The sequence below is a fragment of the Theropithecus gelada genome, chromosome 8 (assembly GCF_003255815.1).
Source record: "Theropithecus gelada isolate Dixy chromosome 8, Tgel_1.0, whole genome shotgun sequence".
In the NCBI taxonomy this organism is placed as follows: Eukaryota; Metazoa; Chordata; class Mammalia; order Primates; family Cercopithecidae; genus Theropithecus; species Theropithecus gelada.
In genome coordinates, this window is record NC_037676.1 from 127011549 (window position 1) to 127025033 (window position 13485).

Below are 13485 nucleotides of genomic sequence, written 5' to 3' on the forward strand. Positions count from 1 at the left end.
TCATAAATGAAACAACTTCCACAAAGGTGACAGCCGAACTGGAGCTGCCCACCCCACAACACACCTGGAGGCATCTCAGTGCAGGCTCACACCTCCGGGCGGGCTCTGTGCTAGAGACACAGAGATGAGTCCTTGATTCCTTCCTTGAGCCTCCCATGGGACTCAGGCAAGTAAAGGGCTGTTTGCTAGGACTAAATCCACACCCCCCTGCCTGCCTTAAGCATTCTCTAAAGAACTCCAATGTTAGGGTCAAACAGGCTAAGGTCTGACTACCAGTTCCACCTCCCCATGGCCTTAGATAAGTTACTGAATCCCTCCAAGCCTTACTGTTCTCATCTGTTAAGTGGGGTGGATGTGAGGATGACATGAAATCATGCGCATCAAGTTCTTAACACAAGGCACAGCACACAGTAGGTTCCCACCAAGTCCCTTCCTGCCCCCGCTCACCGCATGCAGTGAATACTGAGCACCTACTATGTGCCCAGTGGCACCCCACAGCATCTTTTATTTTTTCATTTTATTTTAATTTTTTGTAGAGACAGGGTCTCACTGTTCCCCAGACTGGTCTCGAACTCCCGGCCCTAAGCAATCCTGCCACCTCAGTACCACAAAGTGCTGGGATTACAGGTGAGCCACCATGCCCAGCTCCCAGAAAATCTTAAACAACCCAAACCCTCACATTTGCTCAGCAGGTAAAAACACTGTCACCTCCAACCAAATGAGGAAGCAGGCGAGATGAGAGAGCCCCAAGCCTAGGCCTTCCAGGTGCTGAGACAGGGGCTGCTCTGGAGTGGATTCTGTGCTGGGAATTGCTACTTTTAAGTTTTTGGTTGGTTGGTTGTTTCTGATTTGCCTTGGTGGCTCATACTCAGATGAAACCTGCAGTCTATTGCTAATTCAAGGGAGAACCTCAGCAATCATGACAATGGGCTTCCTTAATGCTCAGTCAATTAATTTACTCCTTAACTCCGTTTGCCTCTCCTGTTTGCTACTAAAAAAGGCCATATCAGCAGTGCTATCTCCAAATCTGAGTTAAACTGCTCACGGCATCAGTTAGTTCCCTTTAAACGGCCCCCAAAAATTCTTGTCTGACGTCCTAGGCAGCTAAATCTGTCCTTTGGCTTTGGTTTGGTTTGGGGTGAGGTATTTTTTTGTTTTTGCAGAGGTGTGGGTTTTGGGGGTAAGTGTCCTGAAGGCAGTTCCAAGAAGTAATGGGGAACTCAAAATGACCTCATTTGTCCGTACTCAATTCGAACATCTAAATGGTCTCACTAGAGAAGGAATCTTGCCAGCTATCGCCGCCCATGCCTGCAAAGATGGAAAAAGCCGAGATGAAAATTGGAGATAAAGCATCTAATGAATCAATAGTTTCATCCTTTTCACCCTCCAAGCATTTTAACAGCCTTAAGTGAGCTAGCCAAATCGACAGACATCATTTTAGCTTTTTTCCTTTTCCCTGTGACTGAGGTGCAAAAGAAGAGTTCAAAGGGCTAGAGGTCAGCAACTGAGAACACACAGCAGGCAGGGAACATACTTAAACAGTGAACGATTTTTTAGTCTGCCTGAAATGCAAATTTAATGGGAAATCCTACGTGTTTACTCGCTGAAATCATTATGCCACGTTTGGTGCCTGAAACACCACTGATGCTCCATAAATACTAAGGAATGAGTACATGTTACTCTAGTAAGAACTGGGCGATGGCTGAACCAGGCAAAATCCAAACTCGGCTTACCTTCTATGCAAACTAGGACCTAGGAATGACCTCTCTTGATTTGGAGCATTACAAACTGCGGAATTTCAGAACATAAAGGTTCACAGCATCAAGCTAGAAGTTCCAAAAAATTTGACTCAATAGTAAAGGGTTTTCACAAAAACTAAATAGGAAGGGGTTTTCACAAAGAAACACCCAAACCAGGCCAGAAACGATTTCCAAACAACAAGATTGGCACCCAAAAAACCAAAAAGATGAATCTATATAGAAGAGGTCCAAAATCTCTGGGTACCCATCCCAGGCAGTTCCTGCTGTCGATTTTATGACATGTTTACTTCACCTTCTTCTCCCATGGGCCCGAAATGAGGAAGCTGTAAAATCCTGGCCAAATACAACCATTTGCTAAGAGAAAAGCCAACATGGGGCCCATCTGTCCTTTACAAGTGCTCTGCTTGTCCTGCCTTTGTGTGGCTGTCACCATTTACAGAGAGCGGCCCACCTCCCTCAGAGCACCTGGCTGAGGCCTTGGCTGGGTTTTCAGTACTGTCCTGGAGAAAACTCTTTTTTTGAGGCCTCCAAGGGAACTCCTGCAGAGACTGATGCTCTTCTCTAGGCTGAACCACAGCCCTTCCTTCACGGCCACCATATTGGATTCGCATTATCTGTTTACAGCCCACAGGACAAGGAGCTCTCCTAGGGCAGAGCCAAGCAAAAGGCATTCCACACAATCGCCCTTCATAAACAGCAAGGAAGTGTACCTCTCTTCTGATGGGAACCCCAAAACAAAGCAGTGAGGGGGAAAAAAACTACCCTGAAATCAATATCCAGTGTTGGACCCACTAGCCACATTCTCCATCTTATGATATGGGAGGGAAAATATCACGACGTGGCTTCAAACCACAAAGAGATTTCCATGGAATTCAAGAAGTCCCTTTAGCAGTTCTCATTTTAGGCAGAACTTAGGAGAGAGGATAGTGATGGCAAACACAGGTGGGGGGCAGTGGGGAGGAACTGAACAAGGCCTCTATTCTGCTCAGCACAGGTGCTGGTAACAGGACACCCCTGTCTAAAGTGACACATGGGGTGGAAGAATCAGGTGTGGTTAGGATTTTCTTGCCCCAGTCACATTATGTACTCCTAACCTCGTACAAAGTTCTACCCGCAGCAGGCCCAGTTCAGCTCTCGACATGCTGATTCTTGAGCAACAAGGGTGAAGAAAATATTTGATTTCAGACAACCAACTTTGTTTTTTTTAACCAAGTTAATTATTAAAAGAAGAAAGACACCCGCAGAGTGAGCTGTCCTCAATTTTGGCCAGCAAAGTCTCCTGGTCTTAAAAACTCCCCAGACATCACCAAAATCGATGCTGGTTCAATGACTCAAAAGCAAAGGCACAAAGCTGCTGTTTGAGACATGGCGCCCTCCCTTCCCAGGGCTCGGATAGAAACTCCAAAAAGATTCCAGGACCTCCTTGATGCAGTCAAGATTGTCCACACATCAGAAGGCAGTCAATAGTCACTTCCAGACTACTATTCCCTGGACAAACCAGCTGTGGGTCCTTCCCTCCAGCCACGTGAATAATTGTCTCCCCTTTCCTCTGGAACCAACTCACACCAGCCAATTTGGTCAGTGATTTACTAATTTGCATGGATGAGAGGAAAGGCAGCCAGTAGGTGATTCTGCACAACACCGTTCATTAGTGACCACCACCACAGCAGGGTAGAATAAACGGGAAACAAACCACCAGGTTTCCTCTCGTCAAGGAATCGATACCTTATTTACTAGCTGCTGCTTGCTTTACATGGTGCTGTTCCCCAGTAGAGAAAGAGTCAGGATTTCTTCCATGCCTTACCCCTTGAAAAGGAGAAAACCCATGCCCTGACAGCCAGCCAAGGACTCAGACGAAGTATCTTTAGAAGAAAGCACAAAGAATCCTCTCTCTCTTGCTTTTTTCCATGTCTTGAGGTTCTCTGGTTTCAGAAGATAGAGGGTGCCAGGCCTTGAAATTATTCCCTTTTTTAACTGTTTTTTTTTTCTTTCTCCAAAGAGGAAATTGACTCCCTTCCTGTGCTGCTGTACATTTTGAAGAATCAAATGCTACTAATAAAACCATTTTCCTTATCCTTTTCTCACCCAGGCCAACATCACTTCTGAGAAAATAACCTAAAAATTTTTATCAAGATGGCATTCCAAGTGGGTTTCCGACATTTACGCTTTTCCCTCAGAGCAAACAGAAAAGAGACCAATGGCATTATAAACCCATTATGGGAGTTTAAAGAAAAGAAAAAGAGGTCATTACAAAGTCAGTTGATTTCAAATATTAAAAACTGACTTTTGTTGCTGGTGACTTCATGCATCTGCACACTACATACTGCTTATCAGATTTGTTCAAATTTAAAAATTTTAAATTTCCATTTAAAATGTCATCGGCATCTAATCCACGATGAAGTCTTTTAAGAAGCAAAGTCCAAGAAAATATTCCGAATTGTCTTATGCATAAACAATCTAGGAAATCAGACACTCCCTCTTTCTCCTTATCTCTCGAATCTCCGAAAGTCTAAAACTCTGCAGAACCCAAGGCATGTTTTAGTCTTCCACTCCACCTTGCTTTTAAAATTTTACTGCCAAAACAAAACGAACTAAAAAAAAAAACTTCAAAATAAATGATTTCCCACAGGATACTGAACAAACCTACTAAACTCAAAGGGAAAGAAGTCAGGATACACAAACTCTAGATTCCGCCGTGACTGGGCATTAAAGAAGATGTCTTTATTTTTAACTGGAACCAGGCAAGGGAAAAAACACCACCTTGGCACCCGTGAGGCCCCAGCCAGGGCATACTGCCACACAGCCACAGGATGGCAGGTGGAAAGCAGGACAGCCCACCCTTTGGGCAGGTCACCTTCCGAAGGGCTTTTGATTCAAACCAGTGAATGGGAAGAACCGAGCCTGGATTCTGGATTAAAGAACAAAGAGAGAAAAAACTCCAGGTGTGATCACTCCAGGACTGCAGTGGACAGATCTGTCAGATCACTGGGTTCCTTGTTGCTGCTGAGGGGTGGGAAACATCCATTTATCTCCTCAAAAAAACACAGGTGGCTTTACCAACCTATTTCAAATTCCTCCCCACAAGATCAGAATACACCATGTGTGCCTCAAACCAAATCCTGTTTGACTCTAGGATGTGTAGAATTTAAGTTTAAAATTAAGGCCAGAGCCCAAGGAGGGAGGACCCATCTCTGTCTCAAAAGACCACTTCAATAATTCAGCGTGCACTGGGGGCAACAGAATGAAAGGGGCTGTCTTTCAACAGGGAATAATCCATCTAATTCCAAGGGCCTGGATTATAAGCATTCCTGGGCAAGCAGAGTCTGGCTGCAGATTATGCTATGCTAAGGACAATTTGTGACAAAAGGCACGAGATCTGTAGAAAGATTTCAAAACGCACAAGACCAGGACAGAGGCACCTTAGTAAAGTTCACCCTGGGTGAGGTGGCAGTTGGTTCTGAAAGGTGGAAGCAGGCCATGACAGCTGAGCATTCCTTCCCAAAGACCATCTCCGAGGCTCGGAGCCTCTCTAAACCTTACACTTCATCAGACAAAAGCTCCTCCAGGCGCCCAGGCAGCGGCTGAAGAGGGGCTGTCCACACCCACTCGGTGCACAGCTTTCCAAACCTGCCCACTCGTTTTGGAAGCGGGCTTTTAATTAAACACCACCTCCCCGGATCGGGATCTGTTGAGGCAAACTGGGGCTGGGCCAGAGCCAAAGAGAAGCTCCCTAAATACACATTAAAAAAATAATTTCCCCCACCGCCCCCAATTCCCACCTCCAGCCAGCTCGCGCGGCTGGTTTTATTTCCTCTGGATGAATAACACGGGGCCCTGGTCTATCTCTAGGCACCAGAAAATCCACCTCCGAGGATCAGGTTATGCCCAGTCCCACCCTTTGCAGGAAAAAGCTAGGGTGTTGTTCCCCGCCCCCACACGTGCGCGCGCACACACATGCACGCGCGCACACACACACCATCTTCACAACCCTTCCAAGAGAAAACCTAGAGTGTGTGTCCGTTTGGGTCTGGGAGGGCGGGATACAGTTATTTCGGGGGCCCCAATCTTGCCTTCAGGTTCAGCTGGGGGAAGGTGGGGCCCCTGCAAGGCTGCCCGGGAACTTCGGCCCGCGCCCCGCGGGAGGGCTGAGAGAGGGCGCGCATAGCTTTACCAGCTTCGGAACAGCCCAATTAATAACTAATTTGCTCAGATCCCCCACTCCAAGTAGACCTGACAGCCGAGGAGGGACTGGCTTTCCCTCTCAGTCTGCTAGGCTAGGGGACTCCTTCCTGCGCGCAGGCAGAGCCCTCACTCCCTCCCCACCACCGCGCCAGGCGCCCCCACCCCGTGCCCGGGGGAATCAGGTGTCCGCCCGGGCATCCAGCCCCCGCGGGTCCCAGACATTCAGTTCAGGGACAGACAATGGGAAAACTTGGACCCAGTGCCCTGAGCCCCCGAGGGAAAGAAATGGTGCCGCCCCCTGGGACAATGAGCGGGGAGATGGCGTGGGACAGCAGACACCCCCCAGAGAAGCCGCCCGCCTAGTGACCCAGCAGAGCCTGGAGCAGCACCCCGGGTGAGCAGGTGACACCAGAGCCGGGAGCTCCCGCAGGTGGCCGGCGGCCACGGCGCAGGGAAGGGCCGGGCGGCCGGCCCGGGGTGGAGGCGAAGCGCGGCGGCGAGGTCAGAGCCGGCGGCCGGCTCCGCAGCCGCACCCCCGGCGTCCTACCTTCATGTCGCTGATGATGGTCTGGAAGAGGCCTCCGAGCGCGCTGCATTCCTTCTCAATCACAGCCTCCATTTTCCCGGCGCCGGCAGGGCGAGGGCACACACGCGGGGCCGCTGGACTGCGCGCGGGGCCGGGGCTCGCTCACCCCGGGAGGAATTTCACCCACCTCGGATTCGCAGCTTCTTCTGCAGCGAGGCCGGTGTACACCAACCCGACTGTTCTCTGCCCAAAATAATAACAACAGTAATTTTAAAACCAAACCGCTCTGTAGGGTATTCGCCTACATGCAGCGCTCGGCTCCTGGCCTTAAAAATGCCGGGAGAAGACTGACAATCAGGCCACCACTGGTGCCCACTACGGAAACGGCAAAGCCCATCTTGATGCAGAGAAAACCGCCCGCTGACCCGGGGCCAGCGCCATTGAAAAACTCAAGATTTTCCAATTTAATAAATTTTTCTGCAATTAAGAAAAAACCGCCCAACACCAGAGCGGGTCTGCTCGCGGCGTCCGGATCTGTTGCTCGCAGCTGCGGCCGCCGCCTCCTTTTCACTCCTGCGCGCCCGGCCCCCGGCGCTCGCTCTGGCTGGGCTCCCGCGGACGTTCGGAGGGGCGCACGCGCGCTCGCGGCCGTGCGTCCGCCGCGCGGGGGCGCGCTCTCGTGGCTGTGCGGCCGCCGAACGCGGGCGGGGCTGGGAGCGCGCGCCCGAGAGGCGCGTGGGGCACTCGCCGCAAAGAGGAGCCTGCTGGTCTGCCGGCGGGCAGGAGGCGCTGGGCCGGAGCCTCTCCCTCCGGTGCGCACCGCGCACCCTCTCCTCCCCCGGCCGCCCGTCGCAGCGCGGAGAGGGCGTGTCGGCACCCTGCCTGGCGAGCGCCCACCCTACAATGGCTGCGAGCGCGCGGGACGGGAGGAATGGAGGGTGCCCCGCCGCTCCCCGGGGATTTGCATGGGTGGCGCGCCTAGCCCGGAGCCCGCTTGTAGTGAGCTCTTAGTAGGGCGGGAAAGCTGCTGCAGCTACTGCGGCCTTCTGAGAAAACGCCCATTCTCTGATGTTAGGACTGCATCGCCCAGTCCTGATTGCAAATAGCGAAATATACAATTAAGGAGAGTTCAGGGGCGTATCCTGCAATGGGATGCCGAGTTCGATAAAGTTGCAGGATGCTGGGAAAGTGGATTGATTTGCTGTTGCTAAATGAATGGAAACAGCGTTAGAGCTTCTGTCCACGATCCATCAGTCTATCGAGATTGCTGACTGACTCTGACTTGGAAGGTTGATGGTTTTCAGGCCCACTGAGAGCAGCCAGCGTTGGTATAACCGCAGGGAGCCCTCCTGAGAGGTTGAACCTGCAAAGAGCACAAATGTGCCCATGTTGATTTGGGGCCTAGTGGTCCGTTTTCACAGCTACACTGCCTATCTGCATAACCAGGAGCCCTCATTCAGATGAACGCCAAATGGGACAGAGGGAGGAGAATCAAATGAGCAACTTTTAAAAGATCTTAAAACATAAGCACCTAACTCCGGACAGTTCCTCTGACTCTTGAGCTAACCATTTGAAGTACAAAACATAACAAAAGACAAGACTGGGGGGAGTGGGGCCAAAAGCAACCAAGGTCAAAATGCTGTACACTTGTGTCAGATTCACTCCGTAATGGGAAAAGGTCTGGCTTTGAAAACTTTATGGATCAAAGGGATGCATGGAGTTACATAGCACAGCTGCAAAAGATAATATTCCCCTGGATCACTCTGCCCAACTCTTAACTGCAACCCACCTTCCCCACCCGACTCCCGGAAATCACCAGGAAGGGTGTTACCTTCAGGAAGTAACTGATCTCTTGATCACCCCTGCTGGATATGTCCCCAAGGGCATTCAAATGCATCCGACTCATCTTCACCTTGCCAATAACGGGTGCTTGACACATAGTTTGCTGCCAATCATTATTGTGACTTTAATACTACTGGTATTCTAACGATCAAGATGACTACTTGTAGAGTCTGATTGCTGGGATTCAAACTCCAGTTTACAACTTACTAACTGTATATACCCTTGGGTACGTTACTTAAGCTTTCTGGGCCTCAGTTTCGTCATCCATCTGTAAATGGGGATAATGATGGCTTCCACCTGATAGGGCTGTTCTGAACATTACATGAGCTAATCAATGAAAGCAAAAGTGGTACCTGGCGTCTAGTATATAATCATTCGATAAATCTTATCAACAGAAGAAGTAGGGATGAGGCCAAGGCTCAAGTCCAGCCCTGGCCCCGTTTCAATTCTGTAACATTGGCATGCTGTCCCAGGGACATTGCTGAGGGTCTACTGTGTGCAATCTGGGCATTTTACATGTATTATGTCTACTTGAAGGAAATTATCATTCTGGTCCTCATTTCACTGTTGGAAGGAATCCAACCCTGGTTTTCTGACTTCCATGCCCCAGGTCTCCCTTTTACCCAGCCTCCTGAACTCCTGGGATAAGGGGCCTTAGCCCAGTGGACACTTGGTCCAGCTTTCCTACCACATGCTTAAATTTTAATGCCCCAAATACCCCAACTTTAGCAATATTTGCCAAAGCACACCTCTCTTGTGACCTTTTTCCCTTGGCCTGACCACCAGGCCCTTGTCTCTCATGAGAAAGTGAAGCATCCCAAAACTCCTTGAAAGGGAGTCTGGAAAAGTGTTCCCAGATGCAGGAAAGTGAGGAAAGTGGGAGGGACACCTGGCACTGTTTTTTTTTTTTTTTTTTTTTTTGACTGAGCCTTGCTCTGTCACTCATGCTGGAGAGCAATAGTGCAATCTCGGCTCACTGCAACCTCCACCTCCCAGGTTCAAGTGATTCTCCTGCCTCAGCCTCCATGTTGGCCAGGCTGGTCTCGAACTCCTGACCTCAGATGATCTACCCACCTTGGCCTCCCAAAGTACTGGGATTACAGGCGTGAGCCACAGTGCCTGGCCAGCTGTCATACATTCTTTCCTTGTTTTCAGATTCTCTTTTGTTTCTGGCTGTTGGGGACTTCCCTTCTTTTAGGCTGGCTCTGCATATATTTAAAGAGATTCTGATTACATTTTACCAACTGTGTCTACATGACTATGGCAGGAGGTGTTTCAGGTTATAGAATCTGCCTCTGTGACAATAGGGGGTCCCTTTTCTGTTGTTTACGTGATGAAATGTTGGGTTTTGTGTAATGTACAATATTTTACACTTTTAGGTAAACTCAGATGCCTCTGATGGATTCGAAATAACCAGATATATTTCTGAATTGCTTCATATGGTATGTAAACATAAGGTTTTGTAAAATAATATGTTTTTCATGCTCTTTTATTGCTACTCTGACCAGACCCTTATCTTACTTATAAAATATATATTTTTCTCATCATGCTTATATGGTACAGAAAGAGCTAAGCCCCAGAAATACTGTTAATGAGAGGGAGATCAGGACCCAGACAGTCTTGGTTTATAACTTGCAGCAGGGATATCTGCTCCCCTGAGAGCCCAATTCTCCATATCAAGGCATTGCAGAAGTCAAATTAGTAGTCAGCAGGCAGCTTGGGAGCACATATACAAAGCAAAGGAGATTGGATGCTCCTGGGAGAACAAGCGTGGTTTGGCACAAAGCAGGTGCTGAAGAAATGTCTCAGGAATGGAACCCAATCAGGTTCCTACCCCACTGGAGAGCAGACACAATATCCTGGCAACCTAGAACCACCAGATACAGCCTCTCTTCTTCAAACAGTCCTGGAGAAATACAAAATATTACGACTTCTTTCCCCTTTTGGATCTTCCAACCCCGCTATTTGACTCCCATGATTGGAAGCTACAAACTGGCCTGCAGAGGAGTTTCTAAAATTGGGAAATCTAAAAATATTTAGAAATTGGGAAACTTCACCTCAAGGTACAAAGTTTCAGCATTTCCAGGAAGATAGGAACATGTGGCAATTCAGGGCTCACGTTCCCACCTGGCCTAGGCCTGCGGGGCAGCTGGTCCTTGAGGGGAGAATTTGCTCTTTACGCTCCCTGCCACCTGCTTCGGCCTTGCTACTAATCAGTTCATCACCTTTCAGTGGTCTCCTGCCCCAGTGACACATTCTGGACATTGGGGTTATATTTGGGCATTTTCCAGCCTACCATCCACAAAACACATACGAAACATCTCTTAGGGTGAGTCACTGTGACAGATATTTTTAATTGATCCTCACTAATTCCATTTTCAAAAGGGGCCTGTTTCTAAATGGAAACTCTTACATACTGATAACTCCCTAATTTGTCTAAAGAATTTAATGACTCAGATCAGAAAGAATTCTGCTTATAGGTGACCAGGGCAAGCTTAAGCCAATTTTGTTTCACAGATGAGCTATGGTAATAATAAATACACAAATAACTAACCTTTAGTATATACTTACTGTGTGCCAAGTGCTATCCTAAGTAATCTCACTCAATCCTCACAAAGCCTTAGGAGTTAGCACTTCGATTATCCTTATTTTACAGATGAAAAAAACTGAGGCACAGAAGGTGGGTCAGGAGGGAGGAAGCAATATAGCTAGAATTCAAACCTAGCAGCATGACTTCAAGCCCAGTGTCTTAACCACCTCACATAACTGCCTCTAATGCAAAGACCCCTCACGAAGGTCAGAAGTTTCACAAACACTGCCTTAAGTCTCGTAGCGAACTGGGAGGCCCCACAGAGCAACCTGGCTGTGCATTAGACTCACCTGAGGAACTTTTAAAACATACCCAAGCTTGGCTGGGCACGGCGGCTCACATGTATAATCCCAGCACTTTGGGAAGGTGGGAGGTGGGAGGATCACCTGAGCCTAGGAGCTCAAGACCAGCCTGGGCAACACAGCGAGACCGCACCTGTACAGAAAATTAGCCGGCTGTGATGGCATGTGCCTACAGTCCCAGCTACTCAGGAGGCTGAGGTGAGAGGATCGCTTGAGCCCAGGAGGTCAAGGCTGCAGTGAGATGTGTTCACACCATTGCACTTCAGCCTGGATGACAGAGCGAGACCTTGTCTCAATAAAAAAAAAAAATTAAAAAAATTTTTTTTAAAAAGGCCAAGCTTGAAGCAAATACCATAACGGGGTAACATTTGGGAAATCTAATGAAGGGGAAATGAGATATCTTTGTACTATTCTTGCAACATTTCTGTAAGTCTGAAATTATGTCAAGATAAAAAATTAAAAGAAAAAAGAATGAATTAGAATAATATTCATTGACCTGGAAGGATTTCTGCAGAAATTATTGTGTTCATAGTAGGATCCAGAAAAGTATGTGTTTTGTGATCCTGCTTCTGTAAAACAAACATTAACAAAATCTGTCCACACACACCCATTCACGTATACACATATGTCTGTATGTCTTTATGTGATGACAGAATAAAACATGCATGATACATTTTTAAAAATCCCGTAGCCAACCCCCACCAGAAGTTCTTCTCAAATTGTTTAGGAGTAGAACCTGGTCCTGGGTACTTTCTTTGAAAGTTTCCTAGATCAGGGTTCTTAATGTTGCCACACATTTGAATCACCTGGGAAGCTCTGAAACAGCCTGATAGCCAGGTGACAGCCCAGGACAAGTAAATCAGACTCACTGGGAATGGAGTCCGGGTACGGGTGTTTTAAAATTCCCAAGGGGATTCCAATGTACAAGTTTGAGGACCAGGCAGGGTCCTTGGAGCAGCCAGAGTTGAGAATCACTCCTGAGGAACAAGGGAACTCATGTGTGTAGCCCTACTATGTGATAGGCCTTTGACATCCACTTTAATCCTAGGCATAGCCAGTGAGGTAGGAACTCCCGAGGAAATAGAGGCTGCCCCCAGAGATCAGATAGCCTGCCAGAGGTCACAGAGCTAGGAGAAGGCAGCGCACACTCTAACCGCATCATCCACTGGGCAGTTTGACAGGAAGCAGGGAGGGGAGTTGTTTTGGGAAGACTTCATTGACTCTCAATCTCTCTTCTCCAAGACCACAGGGGTTGAAATTCATCTAATGGAGATTCTTTCCTTTGGATTCTTCTTTTAGGAGCTGTTAAAAACAGTAACGGGCCAGGCACGGTGGCTCACACCTGTAATCCCAGCACTTTGGGAGACTGAGTCGGATGGATCACAAGGTTAGGCGTTCAAGACCAGCCTGGCCAACATGGTGAAACCTCATCTCTACTAAAAATACAAAAATTAGCTGAGCATGGTGGTGGATGCCTGTAATTCCAGCTACTCAGGAGGCTAAGGCAGAGAATTGCTTGAACCCAGGAGGCAGAGGCTGTAGTGAGCCGAGATCACGCCACTGCACTTCAGCCTAGGTAACAAAGTGAGACTTCACCTCAAAAAAATAAAAAATAAAAATAAATAAATAAAATAAATAGTTGTGAAAGGAGTTGCATGTTAATAGGATCTTGATGTCTGCACAGTGAGTGCTTGATATTTGGAAAGGAGGGGAAAGTCAGAAAGATGCTCAAATGTGGGACAATAATTTAAGGGGGTAGGTCTGATCTTTTGTCATTTTCCTGCTCAAAATCCCTCCGTTCACCAGCCTCATCCCAGGCCTTATTGAAAGTTTCAGGTGTGGCCAGGCATGGTGGCTCACACCTATAATCCCAGCACTTTGGGGGACCGAGGCAGTCAGATCACTTGAGGTCAGGAGTTTGAGACCAGCCTGGCCAACATGGTGAAACCTCGTCTTTACCAAAAATACAAAAATTAGCCAAGCAAGGTGGTGGGCACCTGTAATCCCAGCTATTTGGGAGACTGAGGCAGGAGAATCACTTGAACTCAGGAGGCAGAGGTTGCCATGAGCAGAGATCATGCCACTGCACTCTAGCCTGGGTGATAGAGTGAGACTCAGCCTCAAAAAAAAAAAAAAAAAAAAAATAGAATGTATGATAGCTGATGCTTCAGTTGCCCTAGGAGGAGTCCTTGGTTTCAATAATCCAAGGGCTTAGCCTCCGTGTTCACCCCCAAGGAGGACCAGAAAAAAGTTCCCAGTCCCATGCAAGTCAGGAATGTGCCA

The 13485-nt window shown here is 48.1% G+C and overlaps 1 protein-coding gene across 13 annotated transcripts in view; it reads right to left on the reverse strand.

Moving 5' to 3' along the window:
- Positions 1-7104, reverse strand: part of MTSS1 (MTSS1, I-BAR domain containing) — a 184218-nt gene extending 177114 nt beyond the window's left edge. For 5 of the 13 annotated variants that reach the window (XM_025394937.1, XM_025394935.1, XM_025394928.1 and 2 more), the window contains exon 1: positions 6490-7070. In XM_025394937.1, coding sequence (XP_025250722.1) covers positions 6490-6561 — 72 coding nt within the window. In that variant the 5' untranslated portion in view covers positions 6562-7070. Of the gene's footprint in view, positions 1-6489 lie in introns of all 13 variants that reach the window. The other 8 variants (XM_025394936.1, XM_025394927.1, XM_025394932.1 and 5 more) reach the window with 3 other exon arrangements.
- Between the last annotated feature and the right edge of the window lie 6381 nt (positions 7105-13485).